The 23844-nt window shown below is 36.4% G+C and overlaps 1 protein-coding gene across 3 annotated transcripts in view; it reads left to right on the forward strand.

Annotated features, from left to right (window-relative positions):
- The first annotated feature begins 6049 nt into the window (after positions 1-6049).
- The window catches only part of USP47 (ubiquitin specific peptidase 47), a 93337-nt gene continuing 75542 nt past the window's right edge, over positions 6050-23844 (forward strand). Inside the window, exon 1 of one of the 3 annotated variants that reach the window (XM_051965717.1) lies at positions 6050-6267. In XM_051965717.1, the coding sequence (XP_051821677.1) occupies positions 6229-6267 (39 nt within the window). In that variant the 5' untranslated portion in view covers positions 6050-6228. The remainder of the gene's footprint in view (positions 6268-23844) is intronic. The other 2 variants (XM_051965719.1, XM_051965718.1) reach the window with 2 other exon arrangements.

The following is a 23844-nucleotide window of genomic DNA, read 5'->3' on the forward strand; positions in this document are numbered from 1 at the left end:
GACAGAAGCAGCTACACCCAAAGAACGCTGGGAAATGAATATAAACTGCTTGCATTTTTGTTTTTCTTCCTGGGTTATTTATACCTTCTGAATCCAATTCTCCCTGTGCAACAAGAGAACTGTTCGGTTCTGCACACATATATTGTATCTAGGATATACTGTAACCTATTTAACATTGTATAGGACTGCTTGCCATCTGGGGGAGGGGGTGGAGGGAGGGAAGGGGAAAATCGGAACAGAAGAGAGTGCAAGGGATAATGTTGTAAAAAATTACCCTGGCATGGGTTCTGTCAATAAAAAATTATTTAAAAAAATACCATTGCTGAAGTGTCCTTACCTTGGATGAGTCTATTAATTTAACATTATTTCAAAGGACATTGTAAGCAGTACTCAATAGATAGGATTTATATCAGTAAGCAAGTTCTAAATCTAAAGGGTATTGACATTGGATGCTTAATTTGAAGTTTCCTTTTTTTAGTTCAAGTTTTAATGGTACACCCTCTAAGAAAATAGTATATATTAACTATATATAGCATATATAGCATCATAATATAATTAAGCAAGTTATCTTTCTTCTCTTGCTGTTACTAAGTAATATAATCCTACTATGTATGGAAAAAATCAGTTTCCTCTGCTCTACCATCATCACTAGAAACATATTGCATTCCCATAAGGCAACAGACACAAGGTAAGAATTTGTTTCTGTTGATATGAGTTGTCTCTCCACCAATACAAAGCATTGGGAGGGGGGAGGAATCATTATCCAAAAGCTCACTTTCTGGGGATGAGTCTTACAAGGTTAGCTAGTTGCTTAACTACTTGGGGAGGCCCGTTCTTAAATATCCAACATATCATTCATTACTCAGTCTATAGATTGTAGACTTTCTAGCTTGATAAGATTTGTCAGGAGTTTGGAATTCATTGGCAAAGCCTTCAAGAATCTAGGATTATTTATTATAATTAAAAAAAACACACAATAACAACATACCTCTCACTTCTTAGTGTTTACTTTATACAAGGTTAACAACAAGGTGCAAAGCCTGCATCATGTAGGGCAATTAAAAAAAAAAAAAAAGGTTTGGAAGTCAAAGAGCTGGGGATTGAATTACAATTCTGCCAATTATGACTTACATGACTGTAGGTAACTCACTTCCCTTTTCCTGCTCTCGGTTTTTTTATCTGTAAAATGAAGGGTTAGAATTAGATGACTTCTAAGGTCTTTTTCAAATATAAATTTTTGATTCTATGTAAGGACAGGCAGCTAGCTAATAGATAAAGTAAATGGAGCACTGGGCTGAGAGTTAAAAGACCTGAACTCAAATGTAATGTCAGTCTCTTATTAGCTTTGTGAAGTAACTAGGGAAGTCACTGAATCACCACCTGCCTCAGTCTTCTTATCTATAAAGTGGGGATAATAATAGTGCTTCTCTTTCAGAACTGTTGGGAGAATAAAATGAGATATCTGTAAGGCATTTTGGATAAGCTAAAGAATACATAAATTCTAGCTATTATTACATTATTATTATTGATGAAATGCTTAGTGGAAAAAGAAAAGGGAAAAATTCCAAGTAACATAAATCTGTCCTTAGTGAGAGTTTTTGATGTTTTTATTTTTAGGTTTGTCTGGGTGGGTAGCTTGCAATTTAAGTCATGGGTAATGAAAAAAAACTACCAAGGTCATAGAGTTTAGTATCAGAATTTGTACTATCATTTCTCTGTTCTGGAGACTAGAGACTTTATCACAGAACATGAAGTTTCTTTATATAAGTAAAATGAGACATTGAGTCTGGGTGAAGACTGATTATTTTCTCAGACTCACATAGTAGATGTCCAATAGATTTTTTTTTTGATGATGATAACTACATTTAACCAAGATATACAAATATTCCTGGAATAATGATCTATACATCACAAAATTTGTTGCCTTGCCTATATAAGTAGAAAAGTCTGTCACCAGGTAACATTTAACTGGCAGTCTTAAATTTTTCCACCAGAGGATACCTGATCCTAAAGAGAGGATATTTTTTTTCTAAAGCTGTACTTCTCATCTCCCACCACTTATCCATTAAGCAGCTTTTCTCCTTTTTAAGATTATCTGGTCATCTTTTCTTTCCCATATAATTTCCTTTGAAGGAATAAGATCGTTTCAAGGAAATTTGTTTTTTTCTAAGAAGTCTATGATTGATTTTTTATATTTTAAAACTGTATTTAAAATTAAAATAATTGAATGTTTAAAGTGCCTGACATTCTAGCATCCGTTTAAAAAATACTTGAATTGAAATAGTGAAAAGATGAAACAAGAGCATATTGACTTTTTGAGAGGATGTGAGAAGGTTGAGAACTCCCCAAAGAAAGCAATTATAATGATTAATAGACTAAACCTATAAAAATAATGTAGATATGCTTATCTTTCCCTACTCTATTCCATCCTCCATACAGTTGCCAAAGGGATATTAGTAATGTGCAGGTCTGAACATATTGCTCTGTTAATCATTAAATTTAAGTGATTCCCTCTCATCTTGGCATCAAGTTTAAACTTTTCTGATTGGCATTTAAAGCCCTTCTAAACCTGGTCCCAACTTCCCTTTTTGGTCTTCTCCTCCTCATGAATATCAGGTCCAGCCAAATTGGCTTTCTTAATGTTCCTCATATATAATGTTCCATTTTATCCAAGCCTGGAATGTATTCTCTGGCCACATTTGCCTCTTAGAATCCCACTGAATTCTCCTTGAGGACTGGGACTCTTTCACTCTTGTATTCTTAGTATATATATATAATTTTTTAAGTTGAAAAGCTAAAATTAAAATGAAGGGAGAGTTTGTGCATGACTTTTTTATTTTCAGATTGTTTGTATTCAATGCAATCTCTGAGTTGTATGAATTGATTCTCTGTTGCTTGTACAAATTTTGGCCTAACAATTAACACCAATAAAATAGAGATTCTCCATCAGCCAAAACTGTGCCATCCACATGTAGAACCACTGGTTACAGCAAATGGAGAAACTGAATTCTGTGATTAAATTCACTTTCTTTGGCAGCCTATTTTTCAGAATGTTGATGCATTCATTGCCAGAGCTATCTCAACATTTAGGAGGCTCCTGGACAGTCTACAACATCCTGCCAGAAAATTTAACTGGTTCCATTTGAATTGCCTTAGGAAGATTCTGCTGATCACCTGACAAGACAAATGTATGAGATACTGAGGTCCTTTTTTCAGGCTGAATTGCTCAGCTACAAAGAGACCAAATCTGATGGGCTGGCCACAGAATTCAAATGCCAAATATACATTTGCCTAAAATACTATTTTACAAAGAACTCATGTGAGGCACTTGCATGCTTTACATGCAAAAACCTTCAGTAGCCCTGATGAAGAACTGTTGTGAGATATGAAAGACACCGGCAAGGAACATCCATGATGATGTATCCATGTCAAAGATGATGCTGTATGTGATGATCAACTGTGATGGATTTGGCTCTTTTCAACAATGAGGTGATTCAAGACAATTCCAATAAACTTGTGATGGAAAGTACCATCTGCATCCAGAGAGAGGACTATGGAGACTGAAACATAGTATTTTCTCCTTTCCTTGATGATGATGTTTGCTTTCCCCACCCCTTTTGATCTGATATTTTCTTGTGCAGTGTGATGAATATGGAAATACGTTTAGAAGAATTGCACATGTTTAACCGATAGTGGATTGCCTGATGTCTAGGGAAGGAGGAAGAGGAGGAGGAGAAAGGGAGAAAAATTTGGAACATAAGATTTTGGTAAATATTGAAAACTATCTTTGCATGTATTTGGAAAAATAAAAAGCTATTATTTAAAAAAAAAAGAAGATGGTATGTTTTAAGTGAAAGCAGAATTTTGGACTCAAAAGAAATGTAAGATGTGCAAAATTAGATTCATTTCCCTCCAAGATGGTCATAAAAACTTTGTGATTATTTGTTTAATAGAACCTTTTGCTAAACACACATTGATCCCCTGACATTGTAATGTCATTTTAGTAGTCTTTCAACACAAAGGACAAACAATAATAATATATGTGTTTGTTGCTAAATTTGCCACATTTGTATATATATTCTGGTATATCTAGTATACTTCTTGATCAGTAGTAAGCTTGTTAATAAATGCTTGTTGATTAACTCATTGATCTTTGATCTAGAGGTCAAAGGTAGCTGAATAATAAGTTTGAAGTACATATAAATTGATACAAAGTGGACCCCAAAGTACTATGCTAAATTAAAAAAAAAAAAAAGCCTTAAGACAGAGCCAGAGAAAATGTTGTTACCACAGCATAAAAAGAAGAGATTAGCTGTTTTTTTTTTTCACCTAAATCACAAAACAAGCATATTCCAAAGCGTCTCCTCAGTACATCATTTTTGCTAATTCGAACAAAGTTTTAGTAATGCTAAAAGTTTTATTAGATATGAGAACTTTACTATATGGATTGTTGGTCCTTGAAAAAGGTTTCCAAAGGAATGCTATGGAGATTTACAAACCATTCACAAACCATGTGAATTTGCCGCAATTAATTCAATCAAAGATTGAAAGATTACTTATTAAATATCTACTACATGCAAAATATTGTGCTGACTTTGGGATGGGAAATACTAAATTTAGTATTACCTTTTGTAGTTTACAACTCCTCCCTCTCTGGATCCCAGTTTGCTAATTTGACAAATGAAGATAGATTCAGAAGATTGCTAAGAACCTGCCTTGCTTTTAATTCCCATGATGAGTGAAGATCCTTTCCAAACCCCCCATTAGCTCCTAAAAGGCGTTTTGACAATTTAATCCAAAGGAGGAAATATCTGAAAGCCTACTCTGTGCATAGCTAGGAATCACAGAGGAGACAGTTTAGTGACCCTGGAATGACGAGACAGGATACTCTGTACCTCACAAATGGTGAGATAAAGCCAAGCAGTGAAGAATTAAGGGTGAAAGTACAGGGCAGAAGGAGCGATGCAAAGATTAAGAAATATGGGGGGAGAAGGGATCTCTAGGTGGCTCTGGGAAGATAATTGCCGAGGCTTTGACAGATTCTAATATCTTTCGTAAAGAATCGGGCACCACCTGAAGCACTTAAGAATTGCTCGCTCCCTTTAAGGAGGATGACCTGGTTCCAAACTCGGGATGTGATTTAATCTGTGTGGGAACTTCTAGTGCGGAAAATCCCCCCTCCAAAAAAAATCTGCAATTAATCCTCTCAAAAGATTGCTGGGGAGGTGCCCATTAGACAAGGTGGGAACACCTTGAGAACAGGAACTTTTTTGCCTTTCTTTGTATCTAGACAGGCCCTGGCACAGAATAGGTTGTTTATGGACCGAATGGGATCACTGAGACTTTGAGGGACAAGTCCTTAGTCACTCGGCCAATCTGTATCCGAGGCAAGACTCAAATGCACACTTTAAGACCCTGTAAATTAGAAAACAACAAAACCCATCACACGTACTCCTAAGAACAGGTGCCGAGCATTTGCCTTTGTATCTGCAGCGTTGAGCACACAGTAAGCGCTTAATTAATGCTTGCACTTGAGCATTAGTCTTTCCCTTAATTCTAAGGCCTTTCGTCAATAGATTATCTCCTATTTGTGCTGCATATAGCATGACGGTATATTATTGTACCTATGTGGTGAGCTGGATTTGAGTGGAACTGACCGGGGCTCCCGAGCTCGGGAACTACGGCCGTGGCTGCTGGTTAGATGGAAGCTCCTCAGGGTTAGAAGGAAGCTACACGCTGGGGAAAGCGGAAGGAGGGGGTGGCGACCTCAGGCAGGCGGGGCTTAGGCCTTGGCTGGAAGGGGGCGGTCCATTCTCGTTCAGGCCGGAAGCCATTTCGGGCCAGGGCCGTGACGCTCCGGGACCCCCAATTAAGGACAAACGAGCCTGCAACCTCCGACTGGCCCAGGCCCGGGCCCCTCGCGGGCTGGGGGCGCTCAAGTCTCGCGAGAGTGTCGGCCGCCATTTTTCCATTGATCGCTGTCGTCCGGGGGAGGGGCCGGGCAGCGGGGACGACGACGACGACGAGGAGAGTGACGACTACGACGAGGGTGACGGTGACGGTGGAGCTGCGGTGGGTCGGTGTCTGCGTGCTACCTCCGAGGCTCGGCCGAGGCCTTCGCGAGTGGCCGGAGTCGGGGTGGCGGGAGAATGCCCAGTTCAGCCGCTCTCTCCTGAGGCCCAGAACCGCCGCCCCTCGCGTCGCGTCGCCGCGGGCAGAGCCTGAGCCATGGTCCCGGGCGAAGAGAACCAGCTAGTCCCGAAGGAGGTGAGCAGGAGCCGGGATGGAAGCGGGAGCGAGGGGGCCGGGCCCGACTCGGCCCAGCCCGTCTAGGCCCGCGCCACGGCCTCCGGCCGTCAGCCCGGCCTAGCGGCGGAACCCGCGTGTGGGGGGGGCGGGGGGAGATAGCCTGATGAGGATGCCTGAAAATGAATTAGACTAGCCCAGGAAGGGATCGCTTTCCGTGGGCAGGAGCCAGACATTTACCCACCGATAGGTCCGCCAGCCCGGGTGCCGCTGCGGAGCGCGCTTCCCCAAGAAAGTGAGAGGACGTCCGCGGCTCTCAGGGAGGAGGGGACGAGTAGGGCCGGCGGACCTGGGCTGCGGCTCCCTGGCCGGGTTCTCAGCAGCCGTAGATCGCCGAGACAACGTCTGGGCAGCGCGCCGCCGTCCTGCGGGGCCCGGGGAGGGCTCAGCTCCCCGAAACGGAGCTGGGAGGGCACTTTGTCAGGGTTTGACACTGGCTACTTCGGGAAGGGGCATTGGAGGGTTCGCGCTGTTTTCTGGGTGTGAAGTAAAATTTGGAGAGATATCTTCAAAGAATGTTCGTTGACAATTCACTTTATGAATAAATCTGTATCTAGAGAGAGATGCCGCCATACATGTCCACATACGTAGATCTGTAATGTAGACAGAGAGTTCTCTCTTCGTAATTATAATATATATTTGCATAAGTACAGATGTCCATAGACATCTCTATAAGTATAAATCTAAATATATTTCTAAATATATACGGATATGTGTGTGTTTATTGACTAAATGAGTAAAACATTACACACATGAATATACTTGGGTCTCTTGAATAAATGAATGGGAAAAGCATTCTTTAAATACTTACATGTGTGCATGTGCAACATATATATTATATCTTTAAATAAATAACTTAAATACATGTGCGTGTGCATATACACATAAATATGCGTTATCTATATCTTTGAATAAAGCATTCTTTAAATATTTACACATGTAGATGTACATGCATATGCATTATCTTAATCTTTGAATAAATAAATGTATAAAGAATACATGTATGTGTGTGTTTGTGTGTGTGTGTGTGTGTGTGTATGAATAAAGCATTCTTTAAGTACTCATACAGAGTGCTGGGATATCCAGATAGAAAAAAAATGGGAGTCCCTGTTTGCCAGGAGCCCACATTCTAATTGAGAAGATGATCCATATGAAAGAATTTAGCTGTAGTCAAAAAAAAATTTTTTTTAAGACAAATAGGTAGAATCACACTGCTAGAACTTTTTTGTAGTAATGAAATTCCCTATTAGTGATTTTGCTTTGTTGTATATGGTAGTATGTTTCCAGCTTTTCTAAAGAAAATTCCCCAAACATTAACCCCCTATTATATAATCAAATAGCTGTGCTCAATTCTGCCTAAGCAAAGAAAAAATTGCCAGTCTTTGTCTAGTATCTCAGAGTTAGAGATAATTAGATTATAATAGATTAGTAATGTTTATTTTCCCTATAACATCCATCCTATCACCCTCCCCCCCTTTGTTTTTGTTTTTTTGTTTTTTGCCAGTCTGAGAGAATATGAGTATGTTTAGCAGTGGGACAATTTAAGAAGCAAAAGTTCAAATTAAGTGATTTAATAATATAGTTTGGTGAACTTTGACTTGCTTACCTGTTTAAATCTGCTGTATAAATGGAGAGATTCCCTGTACCACAATGTTTCTTGTACCTTTGGAATTCTTTAAAGAGATCATTTGTCAGTATCTTTGATTCCTTCCGCAATTGGGTCTTCTTTGCAGAATTGTTCCCCCATTTATGTGCTGGCTTTTGTTTTTCCAATGACCTCTTATTATATAGACACAGTTTTCCAAACTCACAAGCTCTTCTGGCTTTCCTGTCTGTCAGATGAAACATGCACATTGCCTGTAGTGATCACCTTTTACTTCTAGATCTTCTCAAACCTCAATATAACTTTCATAGCCTTGTCTTAACTGGAATTAATTCTTAAAAGGCTAAAGCCACAAATTACTTCTTAGTGACAAATCCATTGACTTTTTCTTATTCCTTAACCTCCTCAGGGTCTCCAGACTGTTGATACCTCACCCCTGACTCTTGCCTATCATAATTTTGTATGGGTATCCTGATTTTTCCTCTATGTCTCCTTTAGTGCCTGGTCTTTTAAGAACATTTTCTCTGTATTCCTTTAAATCTCACCTCTTCTGTACTTTCAGTTGTCTCCTCTATAAAAGACATCAAAATCAAGGCCACTGGGGAGTGTAGTGGATAGAGAAATGAGCCTGGAGTCAGGAAGATCTGAGTTCATTCTCAGCCTCAGACATTAACTAGCAAGTCAGTTAACTTGTCTGCCTCAGTTTCCTCATCTATAAAATGGGGATACTAATCACTCAGGATTTTTGTGAAAATCAAATAAGGTGATTACAAAATGTTTAGCACAGTGCCTGGTACATAGTAAGGACTATATGAATCTTAGCTAATATTATTATTAATAGCAACAACCACAATAATAGCATATCCCTTCAGTCCTATGATACCTCTACCACTTTTGACTTCCATTCCCATGTGTCCAGCTGCCTGCTATACATTTCCACTTGGGTATTCCATTGTCATATCAGAATCAGCATGTCTAAAGTTGAACTCATTTTCCACTTAAAAATGGAAGTTTCTCATAGCTTCAGGATTTCTTTTAGTGAAACTACTATGTTTTTAATCATTCAGCCTCCAAATCTTTTATTCATCTTCTTCCTGAATATCCAGTCTGTCACTAAATCCTGTCTTCATAGTATTGATCCTATCTTCACCATCTGCCATAGCATTTCAGACTCTTATTTCCTAATTGTTCTTTCTCTCTGGTCTCTCTTCTATTCCGTCCTTTATTGTTTTGTCTAAAGTAGCCATTCTCTTGTTCAAAATCTGTCAATTACCATTAGCTAGAGCAAACTACACAATGCAATCAAGGTCCTCCATAGTGTGGTTTAGGGCCCAACTTGTATTTCATTTTATCTCCCTTTCCCAAAACTTTGTTCCAGCCAAATTAGTTTCATCATTATCTTTCCATCATGCTTTTTACTGTTTAACCTCTAGGCTTTTGTTCTTGCTTCCTACCTCCCACCCCACCAATAACCATTTCTAACTATATTCTTTCAAGATTGAGTTCAAATCCATATTCTTTCCATTAATTGCCCCCCCACAGAATTCTTGTAACACTGTTTGTACAGATAATCATATCCTACTTTTTAAGATCTCCTGTAACATCTCTTCTGATCTTGTCTTAAGCTATTTGAATTTTATGATATTTAATTTTTCATGTGTTTGTCTTGTCTTCCTGAACAATAATGGAGAGACCTTGTCTTCTGTAACTCTCATAGACCTAATCCAACTCCTTGTACCTTATAAAAATAATTGCTTTTTAATAAATATTTAATTCTTTTTCTTATATTAGTCATAAATTTGAGAAATGGCATCTGCTTTTTGATAGATCTGTGACTGTTACAATGTATAGGCCTTAAAGATTGTGCTTGATACATTGGTTGGTTTTGCTGAACTGCTTTTAGTCTCTGTTTTCAAAGATGGTTCTTTGTGTATTATTGGGAGTTATGTATCAGAAATAAAGGTGCTGTAAAAACAGAAATTATCAGTAAGATTTTTTTTAAAATTTCCATATTCTTTCTCTTTGATGTCTGTGGTTTGATATTATTCTCTAAGTATGGGTAGTTTTGAACTTTTTCCTTCTTTGCAAGAAATGCACGTCATAGTTAAAATTTATCAAATGACCCTCTATTTGGACACTTTTCTATATCCTATGGGGATTTCAGGGAAGTAAACAATTGATGTCCTTGAGAGTCTTGACCTAGCTGAGAATAGAGAATGGAACAAGGTGTTCCTAAAGTCTTAGTGAGGTATTAGATTTTTGAACCTTCAAATTTCACTAAGCCTTTTGAGACAACCTTTATAAATGCATACATGTTGAAATATTTTGAAGATACTTAGCAGTGAATCAAAAAATGTTAAAGTAAAGAAAAGTAAAAAGAACAGTAATAATATGGTAGGGTTAATAATATGCAAACTCATTTGGGCTCATCTTTCCTCCTTTATTTTTATTCAAAAAAACCATTGTTTCTATCAAAAACTGTTATTCTCTGAGAATTTCCAAACAGAACATGCTGATTTTATTTTTGCCTTTTACCTCCAGCATTATTTTGTAAGGAACCCATCATTTCTAGCAATGAACAGATGTAGAAAATGGCTTGTGAATGATTTGCCATTACTCACAGTTTTTTTGTTTGTTTGTTTGTTTTTTAGGTTCATGAATTCTTACACCAAATAATGGTTTCTGATTTTTACCAACTGAGAAAAGGATTTGTTGTTGGGGTAGAAAGTCTCTCTGATTCTTCATAACCCCATTTGGGATTTTCTTGACAAAGATACTAGAATGTTTTGCCATTTTCTTCTCCAGCTTATTTTACAGATGAGCATCCTGAGGCAAATAGTGTTAAGTAATTTGCCCATGCCCAGTGCTCTATCTTCTGTGCCATCTACTTGTCCCATCTAGTTGCCAGGAGAAAAGGATTGCCAAAGAATAATCATTGGATTTTAATCCTTATTGGCCAAGGAAGTTGGAATGTTCTGCTTATTCTTAGGATGTATGATTTATTTATTTGTGGGAGAGGCAGTATGATTTCTGAAGTGAAGGTGGGATCTAGAGTAAAAAGACTTGAATTCTTTGTTATCTTGTTTTACCTAAAGTTGCATTTTCATAGAACAAATGAACAATATTAAGTTGGGTATACCTGTGTTGTACTTTGAACTTTGAGACAAATGTTATATGATTTTTAAAAAGCAAAATTTAATATTGACTGCACTTTTCCATTTGTTACTATAATTGCATTTTTATTTCTTAAGGAATATCCCTAAACAATCTATTAAGTTTGGCAAGTCCAGTACTGATTTTGCTTTTATCTTAACTTTATCCTTGTCTTCAAATAAAATAGAAATTTTCTGTCTTATTAATGTCATACTAATCTAGGTATGATTACAGAATACAAATATTTATATAACATATATATTATTTATAGATATATAAATTTGACTATATATCTATAAAAATATATAAGGTAAAATAAAAGCAGACATTATAAAATTGGAAAAACCAAACCAAAAATGAAGTTTTAATTTCATTGTCACTTTTTAATCATCTTCATCTCAGGCCATTTGTACTCAAACTCTACCTCTTACCTGGAATTCACATTTCTGCCCCTTAAAACTCTGCCTCATTTTGCCATTTTATTTGCCCTCAATTTCTTCCACTTTTCCATTCTATGGCTCTAAAAACACTCATCACACCAACACCACCATAGTCAATTACTAGGTGACTCCATTTGGTTTCTCTTTCCTAGTAACTCCTCAGTGTCTCCTCTATTAGAATATAAACTCTCTAAGGGCAAAAACTGACTTGTTGCTTGCTTTTGTATCCCTGTCAGTCATGTCTGACTCTTCTTGAGTCTTCTTGTCCGTGAAATTTTCTTAGCATCAGTATTCGAGTGGTGCCATTTCTTTTTCCAGTGATTTAGGCAGACAGATTAAGTGACTTGCCCAGAGTCACATAACTAGTGTCCAGGCTGAATTTTAACTCAGGTCTTCCAGACTCTATGCCTAACACTCTGTCCACTGAGCCAGTGTTTGTTTCCCTAGCACTTAGTATAGTGTCTTAATAATATACTTAGTATAGCACATAATAAGTGCTTTTTAGGTCATTCTTACATTTATAGTCCTGAGAAAAAATTCTACAGATGCTTTGTATCTGAAAGTGAAACTAGTGGAGCACAAGAAAGGACTTTGACCAGGGACCTGAGTAAGCTCTTTGTAACACTCAAAGGCTGCTGGGCTGAACTATGTGGTCCAGTGGTTAGAATCAGGAAATCCTGAGATCTGATGCAGCTCCAGACACCAGCTCTGACTACGCAAGTTACTTAATAATTTTCCTAAACACTGTATAAATGTCAGCTTTGTCCACGTTGATGAAATCATGGATCTTTGAAGTATTGTGAGATAAGATCATTTATATGATTGATAAATGATAAGTGCTTTTTGAAAAGTTACTTACTGAAGTGGTGTCTAGAACTGAAGGGATTTTATGTATTTTATAATAAAAAGTGCACAATAGAACTAGATGACTTATCTTCAAGATTGGGTCTCCTCCTAGGGCTGGAGGTATGATGGCCAAACAAGCCTTCCTGTTATATTATATTGTCATTTTTTAATCTTATCCTTTTAAAGGGGGATGGGGAATAATTTTGAAGTCTTAGGTCATACAACATTGCAACAAGAATCAAAGTACTAAGATTTCATTTAAATATATAACATAGAAACTTTAATATTTGAAGGAAGGAAAATGTTTGTGTTTTTTTTTAATTTGTTTTTCTTTTTAGAATACTAGAATATTAGAATATTAACCTAAGAATATTATGAAGATCATGTTGAAAATGTATCTCTTAGCTACTCATTCCTTATATGATTAAAAAAAAGAATAGTTCTTTAAAGCCACAAATACTATATGTTAATGAAAACTTCATCATAGTCTTTCATCTTATCTTTAATGCAGGTAGTTAGCAGCTTTGTAGTTGAGTCACTGCCCTGAAAAGTCATCTACTTCAACCTTTGTAGTTTTAAAGATCTGACAATGTGCCAGAGCTATCAAGTTACTTTTTTTTTAGCATCATAAAGTATTTAGTAGAAGAAACAGGTTAGAATCCAGGAAAGTTCTTTTTCTAATATATCAGGCTATCTCTTGAACATATGTGAAAACTTAAAAATGCCAAGGGGAGAAATTGAACTTTAAATTGTTTGTCATAAAGTAATATTTTGGTTATAAAAATAGTATGATATCAACACTTTCAATGCTTTTTTTTTTTTTTTTTACCTTTTATGCATCTAAATAGAGTATATAGTAATAGGCCAAGTAAAACAACTTCAATTAATGGCACAGTTAGAACATCTGAGAACATGTAAACAAGCCTTTCACTTGCTGAGTCATTACTTGTCAAAAAAACCTCCTCATGAGAAACCTTAACTATAATCCAAAAGAAAGATAACTTTTAGTACAAAGACCAGATTCTACAGTTTATTCAGACACTGTATGTTAGTTCAGTATTAGAAGTTATAAACTAAAGATGGGACAAGCATAAAGCTCACAGAAATACACAATTGAGAAGGGAAAGATTGTACCACTTGGTAATATATTAAGTGATTGGCTTATATGCTGTTTTATTTACGGCTAAAAATCAATTAAGGAGAGTAGAATAAGGAATATTTAACCATTTAAAGTCTTTCTTAAACTTCCCATCATTTTTCTTTAACTTGTCATTTATCTCACTTATATTTCATTGAAATAATATTCAGTAAAACTTTCTGTGAATTAGTTTCATAATAATCATCTTATAAATGGACAGTCAACCAAATCATATCTAAGTGGAATTTCTTGACTTTATAGTACGGCTTATTATAAGATAGGAATATCATTTCAAAACATTGTTAGTTGAGGTAACCTTAATTCTTTGTTTTCTTTGGTGGTGGCTCCTCGAGCTCATTTACTTCTAAGTCCCCCAAAGTGTATAGAATAGTATTGAGTACTGAAATATAGTAGACTCTCTATATGTACTTAATTTTTAAAAAGTGATCTTTATAACTTTTATTACAATAAATATTTTTATACTTTTTATCCAGCAAAATACTTTTATAATTTAATAGTAATTCTCAAAATTTAAACTAATGCCCATTTCATAAAGATGTTTAAAAATTAGGCACTTATTTGTTTAGTATTTAATTTTTCCCAATTACATATGTAAAAACAGTTTTTAACATTTGTTTTTAGAACCTTGAGATCCAAATTCTTTCCCCTCCCCACCCCATCCACCTCATTGAGGAGTTATACATGTATAGTCTTGGAAAACATTTCCATATTGATGTTCTAAAAGAAAACATAGACACCATCCCAGCCAAGAATAATAAAGTAAAAACCAAAAAGTATTCAGACTCCCATCAGTTCTTTCTTTGGGAGTGGATAGCATTTTCCATCACAAATCCTTTAGAGTTGTCATGGATTATTATATTTCTGAGAAGAGCTGAGTCATTCACAGTTAATCTAATGATATTGCTGTTATTGTGTACAGTGTTCTCCTGGTTCTACTATTTCCCTTTGCTTCAGTTCATGTAGGTCTTTCTATATTTTCCTGAGATCATCCTGCTCATCATTTCTTATAGAGCATTAGTATTCCACCGTAATTATATACTAGAATTCATACAGCCATTCCCCAATTGATGGGCATCCCCTCGATTTCCAATTTTTTGCCATCAGAAAAGAGTTGCTATAAATATTTTTGTACATATAGGTAATTTTTTTTTCTTTTTTTTTTCCTTTTAGAGACCTAGTAGTGAATATTGCTCAGTTAAAGGGTATGCATGGTTTTATAACCCTTTGGGCATAGTTCCAAATTGTTGAATTTGGAATAATGGTTGAATCAGTTCATATTACAAAATTAAAATATTACCTCAGAGATCATCTCATCTGGGGTTTGCCTGAAGCATCTCTCCTTTAACACCTCTGTAAAAAGGTCATCCATCTTCCATTTGAAGACCTCCCTTGATAGCCATTCTGACTAGTAACTGAGTCATGCCCCATTGTTGTTCAGAACAGCTTGATAATTAGGAATTTTCTGCATGTTACCATATTTTCCTTTGGTTTTCTCCAGACTTGGTATCATTAATTCTTTGAACAGATCTTGAACCCTATTTTTGAGAACTGAAAATATTACTGATGTGGCATAGCAAGACCCCCCCCTTCCCTCTTTTTTTTTCTAATGATATAGAATATTATGGTGAATTCCTATCTTGACCTCTCCCCAATTCTTTCTGGAATGCTACTTTCAGATCAGTCTGTCTAAATCTTCTTGATCTTCCTCTGAGTCTGCGTTTTCTTTGTTAACCTTCAAGATCTTAAATTAACCATATTTTGCTGAGCAAAGTTCACATTCTTTGGCCTGGCATTCCAGACTCTGAATCTCACCCAGCCAGTCTAGCTTTAGTACAATAGAGTGTTAAAATTAGGAGATTCACCACAGATCAAGTCCAAGTCGCCCATTTGACAGATTAGAAAAATGAATCCCCGAAAAGAGAAATCTATACAGCCCAAGATCATGTCTAGTTAATGATGAGTCAGGACTAAAGTCCTTGTCTGAATGACCAGGCCAGCGTATTTCTCACTATGCTACACTACGTTATCTACTATTCCCCTATTTGTATTTTTTATTTAAACCAGATTGGACAGCTGGCCGCCTGTGTTCTCCAATTTTTTAAAAATTTGAAGTAATGAGCATGTTATATAAATAGTCTAATACAGATTGATTGTTGTGATCATTAGTATAGAAACTACACCAAACAATGAGATTTTAATAGAATGTTTAATGATATACATATTTTATTAGAATCCATGTTATTAGATTTACTTGTTAAGCCATTCACAAAAAATAAAATAATATTTTTCACAGCTACCACATTTCTAGGGTAAGCTAGAAAAAGGATAGATGGGGAGATCATATGTTATTTAGTTTACCCCTTAATCATCAGGAAAAGATCAATTTTCCTTGGAAGGTAGTCCTAGAACTCTTTTCCAAGTACTTAAAATGAATAAATTCTAAGCTTGAGGTGTTCCCTCTTCAGTAATCTGGAAGAAGTTTATTCCAGTACTCATTAAAAAGTTGAGGTAAAAGTTAGTGGTTCCCTCCTTGTCAAAGGAAAATGGATAGGGATTTCTTGACCCCTGATAACTGCTAAAGTGAAATGACAAGATCCAAAGCAACTACATTTTTGGTACAATATAGGGATTCTGTGGGAGAGGTGCATAGTGATGTCAGTTTTGGAACAGGATAGATAGAGCAGAGTTGGATAGAGTACCTTGGGAAATTAGAATAAACAGAGGGCACTTTTTTTATTGGAAGGTGGGGAGTATTGGGTTGGAAGTGGCTTTGCCAAGTGGAAGAGCCTCTGTAGTTGTTATTAAACTTCCTCCCCCCCAAAAAATTACCTTTCATTTTGTGAGAAGATAAGTCAGCTTTCTAGTTATGTTTAAGCAGGAACTTTGGAGAACTTTAGAGAACATAGAGTGTGGTGATGACATGGGCTTTGTAGTGATGCTCTTCATAAGAGTTAGTCCCCAAATTCCCAATCTTGTACATTGTACCCCATCTGGTTTTGTTGAAGTAATAGTCATTCTCTGAGACCAGTTCAAATGCTACACCATCCTATTTCCTCTGTCCTCTCCCCTTCTTCAACAAACAGGAAATGATCGTTTTTCTAATTCCTACAATATTTTTTCGTTCTTGTACTGTGAGAGTTCTTAACTCAGAGTCCAGAGACCATAGATTTCAGAGTGTTTGTGAACTTGATAGGAAAATACACATTATGTTTTATAACCTTTTACTGAAATTTGGTGATTATGAATGTAGGCTACAAATATTTTGATAAGAAATTCATAATTTTTATCACATTGATGAAGACATGAAATAAGTTGCAATATCACCTATTTTGATGTGATTTATTGATTACTATATTGTATTGTAATTATTTTTGATAATAGAGACCATTTGCCATGAGTAGCCTCTTTCTACTTTTCTTTTATCTCAAAAACTCACATCTATCCCCTTCTTCCTCTTCACATGTCATCACCCTCGTTCAGGGATTGACATCCAACATTCTACCTTTTACTTTATTCTCTAATGAAGAAGTAGCTTTTGTCCTTATCAAGAACAACCCTTATACAAATATTTTAGATTCTGTCCCCATTTTCATATTCTCCAATGGATTGTCCCTGTGATCAAACCTTACATTTCTCTAATTTTTAATCTATTTCTATTGGTTCTTTCCTTCCTGTCTACAAATACTCTTGTCTCCATCCTGAAAAAGCCTTTATTAGGCATTTTCACACTTTTGAATTATCAAACTGTATCTCCTCCCTATTGTAGTTATTTCTGATCAGAAAAACTTTGCTTCCACCCACAGGGCCTTTCTTTTATTCCTCAGATCTTTTCATTCTGGCCTCTGACCTAATCACTCATTTGAAACTGCCTTCTGCATAGTTTAATCTCACTTTCTCAACCACTCTAATGTATTGGGCTGTCTTCTTTTAAGGACCACATCAGCTCTCAAGGTTTTAATTATCTATATGCAGATGACTCCCAAATCTGCATTTTCCATCACTCATCTCTCTCCTAAGCAACATTTGTGTAACTCTAGCTGCCTGTTGGGCAAACTGGATGTCATCTCTATGCATCTCAAAAATCAACTTACCCAAAACAGAATTTATTATTTTTCTTCTAAACCCAATTCTTACTTCTTTCTAGTCTTATCTGTTTTGTCAAGGGTACCCACATCCTTTTGATTACCCAGGTCAACAATTTCTTAGGAATAATCTTTGTCTTCTCATTCTCTTTCACTCCACAAATTCAATCAATTGCCAACTTGTGCAGTTTCTCCCTCTGTCTCATCTATCTGTCTCTTCTCTGTTCATTTGCCATCATTTTATTTCAGACCCTCATCACATTTCCTCGACTACTATAGTAGCTTCCTAAATCCTTTCTCTGCCTTAGCTTTTATCTTCTCTAATATATCCTCAACACAGTTGCCAAAGTGATTTCCCTTAAAATGTAAGTCTCATCATGTCACTCTGACTCAGTAAATTTCAATAGTTCTTTATTGTTTCTTTGATCAACTCTAAGCTCCTCAATTTAGCTTTGAAAGCCCTTCACAACTTGGCCCTGACTTATCTTTCTAAACTTATTTGTACCCCTTCTCTCATTCTGGCCTTGTTGCTGTTCTTCTCATTTGTCATTTATCCTATCTCTTTTTCTCCATGACTGAATTATCCTATGTGTAATCCTCCTGACCTCTACCTTGCTATTGCTTTCTGCTTCTCTACCCCCCCCCCCATTTTTGTATTAATCTTGTATATTTTTTGTGTATATACATATTATCTCAAAAGAATGAGTTCCCTTGCAGCCTAGGACACTGGGGGAAGAGGGGATAGAAGGGTTGATTATTTTTATTTTGATCTTTGTATCTCCAGCACTTAGAATAGTGTGGGTACTTAATAAGTGTTTGTCAAGTGATGGTCAGTTCTATGCAACATATTCTTTTATGAAGTGTTTATTGTGTGTTAGGTGCCGAAGATGTAAAGATGAAAACTGACAAAGGCCGTGTTCTTAAGAAAGTTGTGATTGAGTAGGAGTTATTGAACATTTGTTTTTCCTTCACAGACAGTTTGGGAGACAGAGCTCTTCCTCCACCCTTCTCCACTTTTAGGTCTTACATCCCATGCCCCAAACCTACTTCTAACTTTCCTTTCAAGCCATGTCCCCCTCCCCTCCCACTTATCCCAAGCCTCTCCCTTTCAGTCTGGCCTTTCTTTTTAGGCCCTTTCCCATCACTCCTTTGACTGGCTTTGCATCCCAAGGCTCTGCCCCTGCTCCTGGCTCCCCAACCCCCCCACCTCTAGGGGTTTTTTATACTGCTAGGCCTGGTCCCTCAGCCTCTTTCCTTTGTGTACAGGAGAGGTCAAGCTTATAAGTTTGGGAGATTATGGACTATCAGGGAAATCCAAAAAAAGCCTCTTGTAGCAGTCATTTCAGTTTGGCTTTAGAAGTGAGGATTTCAGTAGATGGAGATAAAAAATATAAGATATAAAATAAAATTTTTATACATCTTTGTACATACATATTTTAGTTTACTTGGGGAACATTTAGTATTTTTTTTAAAGAACATTTCAGTCATAAAGTGATTAATGGGTCACTAAAAGCAGTAAAGTCACTAAAAGCACTAAAGTGACTGTTTTTTATACAGTGAAAATGAGCACTAGACTTGACATCAGAAGACCTAACTTTGGTTCTTGGTTCAAGTTTTGTGATATAGGGTAAGTCACTTCACTTTTTGGGGCCTTTGTTTCTTTAACTGTCAAATGAGAAAATTGGCTTAGGTGTCTTAAGGGCTCATCCAGCTCTGACATTGATTCTTTTGAAATGATCTATTAAAGATTTTATATGTCTTTATATGTAAAGTTTGTTAGGTTTCATATTTCTAAGGAATTTAGAAAAAAGGAAAAGTTGTGGGGATTTAAGGTTTGTCCCAGAAAGGGGATTAGCTTTGGCAGAGAGAAAAACAAAAGATGTTTTAGATAGGGGATAGAGCATGAATACTTGTTCTCAAACTAGAGCATGGAATGTAACAGAAATAATGAAGGTTGGGCTAATTGAAATATAGTTTTGGAAATGTCAGTAAGTCAGCAAACTAGTATTTGTTAAGTGTTTGCTGTGTATCAAGCACTGTGTTAATTGCTGGGGTTCCACAGAAGGGGATTAGGGTAGAGAGTTCTTGTCCATAAAAAAATAATTTAAAAGTTATTAATCTACTTGAAACTCAGGTAGACTAATATCAGGATTAAAAAGAGATCCTACACATTATCTCTCTTTTTTTTTATTATAGCTTTTTATTTACAAGTCATACATAGGTAATTTTTCAGCATTGACCCTTGCAAAACCTTCTATTCCAACTTTTCCCCTCCTTCCCCCCACCCCCTCCCCCAGATGACAGGTAGACCAATACATGATAAATGCAATATATGTATACATATTTATACAGTTATCTTGTTCCACAAGAAAAATCAGATTTAGAAATAAGATGAAAATAACCTGAGAAGGAAAACAAAAACGCAAGTGGACAATAACAGGAGGAGTAGAAATGCTATTATGGTCCACACTCCTTTCCCATAGTAATTTTGCTGGGTGTAGCTGGTTCTCTTCATTACTGAACAGTTAGAACTGATTTGGTTCATTTCATTGTTGAAGACAGCCACATCCATCAGAATTGAACATCATATAGTATTGTTGTTGAAGTGTATAATGATCTCCTGATTCTACTCATTTCACTCAGCATCAGCTCATGTGAGTCTCTCTCCAGGCCTTTCTGAAATCATCCTGTTGGTCATTTCTTACAGAACAATAATATTCCATAATATTCATATGCCACAATTTATTCAGCATCCACTCAGTTTCTAGTTTCTGGCCACTATAGGGCTGCCACAGACATTTTTGCACATACAGGTCCCTTTCCCTTCTTTAAGATCTCTTTAGGATATAAGCCCAGTAGCACAACTGCTGGATCAAAGGGCATGCACAATTTGATAACTTTTTGAGCATAGTCTGGACATTATCTGTTGGGATCTTTACAAACTGCTAAGTCATTAGAGTTGATAGAGACAATAATTATCTAATTTAGCATGGTTCAGTATCACTGATCTGATCTTACAAGGAGATGTTTTGGGCCAGAACCTGAAACAAAGTACTAAGTAGAACTAATTGATACAATACTTGTGTTCACACCAGTACTCATTGGAGTTCACAAGTATGGGAGAATCACAAAGTAAACTTTGTAACTTTGTGAATTCATGCCTCCCTTGAAACTCTCAGGGCCAGAGAGCACTCTGGGAGAAAACCATAATCCTTCTCTCTCACATTCCACAATCCCTCTCTCGAAGAAGGAGCATAACTAGAGCTTCAGTGAGCCCAGTCAGGGGAGTTCAGCTGAATTAGATTGGAGAAGAGCACGCTGGGACAGACACAGAGCACTCTGGGAGATTGAGAGCCAGAAGCCCTCTCTCGGAAGCAAGACAGATTCAGCTTGGAGCTGAATTGGAGGATGAAGAAAGCAGAGGCAGAAGCAAAGGACAGAGCTGCAAGAGCTCTTGGAACCAAGCAGAGAGATAGGCCTTTAAACTAACCGGGCTTTTATTGGAGACAATAAAAGATCTGAACTTTTATCACCTGGCTGCATTTGGGGTAATTATTGATCTGAACTGATATTAAGGCTACCTCCAGAAAACCTCCCCGAGAAACCTGCTTTCTCCCAGAGAGAACTATCATTATATTATATATTAAAGAAGAAAAACACCACAATTATCTTTCAAGAAATTATCAAGATAAACTTAACTAATATTCTAGAACCAGAGGGTAAAATAAAGATTGAAAGAGTCTACCAGTCACCTCCTGAAAGAAATCTCAAGGTGAAAACTCCCAAGAATATTATATCCAAATTCTAAAACTCCCAGGTCAAAGAAAAAATATTGCAAACATCCAGAGAGAAATAATTCACATATACTAGAGCCACAATCAGGATAACACACAAGATTTAGTGGCTTTTACGTTAAAGGAATGAAGGGCTTGGCACATGAAGTGAAAAGTGAAGGTAAACCTCAATTTTGAGCCTGGGTGATTGGGAGAATGATGGTACCCTTAAAGTAAGAGAGATGTTAGAAATATTGGAAGAGAAAAGTACTGAGTTCAGAAATGAGAATAAAGTTGATAATAGGACCTTGAGTTGTTTGATAGTCAATCAGAGCCCATATAAGCTTTTTAGGAAGATTAATTTGGTGGTAGGATGCAGGTTAAGAGAAGCTGGAAGAGTATTTTTGTAATCATTATAGGATGAAATTATAAGAGACCTGTGGTGAGTATAGAAATAAAGAGGAAGGGCACCATGCTGTAAAAGATGCTTAAAGGAATTTGATAACTTGTTGGGATACCAAACAACTAGTAGAAGTAAGATAACTAGAGCTGGAGATTAGAGGCACAAAAAAAATTAGAATTGGTAGAAGTAGAGAAGTTAGAAAGGAATAGGGTTTTCTGTGGGATGGGGAGTGGGTTTTGAGGGGGGTTTCAGAATTTAAGAGAAATAAAGTTTGAGATAGGTCTAAAATAAACATATGACATGCATCTGGAGACAGAAAACTAAAGTCACTGGCTCAGAGCACTCTTAACACTAGCTGTTTATTCTTTCATATTTTTATACTTAAACATTAAGATTTTTGCTGCTTTAAATCTTTTTTATTATTTCACCTGCATAGAATTTTGCACTATTATTTTTAAATCATCTATTTGTTTGTGAAGTTAAAACAGATTTATACAGTGACTCTGGGAGCCATATGCATTAGCAAAACATGTAACGATACCTTAGAACTTTTAAAGTACATCTTAGATAAACCATTTAAATCTGGTAGAGATCATAAAAGCTTTTGCCTTTTCTCTTCTTGACCTTTCTTATCTCCCATTCTCTGGAGGGTTAGAGCACTGAGCGTAGAGTCAGGCAAACCCAATTTCAAAGCTAGCTTCATATACTAGCTGGGTGACTAAGCAAGTCACTTCACTTCTGTCTGCCTCAGTTTCCTCAACTGTAAAATGAAAATAGCACCCATCTCATAGGAGTGTTATGAAGATTAAATGAAATAGTATCTATAAAGTGTTTAGGACAGTGTCTAGCTTGTCTACATTATCCTGTCTTCTTTCTAGTTGATCCCTCATTGTTCAGTTGTGTTTTTATATATGTAGTATTTTTCATATTTCCATTTTATTGGAATTGATATCAACTGGTTCAGTTCAACCTTGGGGAACAGGTTTTTTCCTGTGACTTGTACTATGTAATCATTACTCAGAAGGAATCACAGTAACATTTGTCTTTTTTTTTTTTTTTTAAGTTCATCTGTATTCTTGGATCTTCCCATTCCAAATTTCAAATACTGCTAGTTTGTGCAATTAAAAATACTTATTGATCTAATTACAAAGGTTTCTACTTCATTCAGAAATCAGAAGTTGGATAGTCTATGCTTTGATGGAAAGCTATCTGGAAGAGCCTCTTAATAAGATAGGATGTAGAATTGAACTACAAAGGACTGTTGAACTGTCAGTCTCACGGAGTCTTAGTCTTAGCCCAAGACCACAGAGGGACTACTAAAACCACTCAGAAACATTGTTGTCCTTATAGTGTTGTGTGTAATATTATAACATGTTGCATATTATTTCTATTATTTCACTTCCAACATTCATTTGACTATTTGTGCCCATCATGTGGTAGATAGAGCCTTCCAAACTTCTGTTGGCATGATCAGCCACAGTTAGATATACTACTTTGACTCTAACATACGATGTGATTTTTGTCCTTTTTGAGAACGGTCAACAATCAACCATATATATTATTATAATACTACATATATACATATACACATATATATAATAGTACTATAATTCAGATAGGGAGAACTTTTCTGCCAAGGAGCGTTTGGATATTTATATCAATTTGAGGCCATACACAATTATCAGCTTAGAGAATTCAAGTAATGGGAGGTTATACTTCTCTTTCAGCTCATCACCTGCAGCTGCCTTAGCATATTTCCTCGGGCCAGATGTTCTCCATCTCTGCTGTAATTGATAATTGGCTTGTATTTAGAGGAGCAAATTATTCAAGACTAAGTCACCATAAGACTAAGTGTGAAGTATTCTTTCTAACTACCTTCTTGTCCATTACTTCTTTCCATTGCTATCTCCTCTCCTCAGTTGCAAGTTCTGCTTTCAATTGTCTTTCACCCAATTTCTATTAAGGTATTGGCTGATGCAGTATGACTTGGTAAGAGGTTACATGTATTTTAAGTAACGGATTTCCCCTAAACTTAAATTAATTACAGTAAAAGGAATGACTTTATAAAGATGAAATTTT

Source organism: Antechinus flavipes, chromosome 6, assembly GCF_016432865.1.
Source record: "Antechinus flavipes isolate AdamAnt ecotype Samford, QLD, Australia chromosome 6, AdamAnt_v2, whole genome shotgun sequence".
NCBI classification, from domain to species: Eukaryota; Metazoa; Chordata; class Mammalia; order Dasyuromorphia; family Dasyuridae; genus Antechinus; species Antechinus flavipes.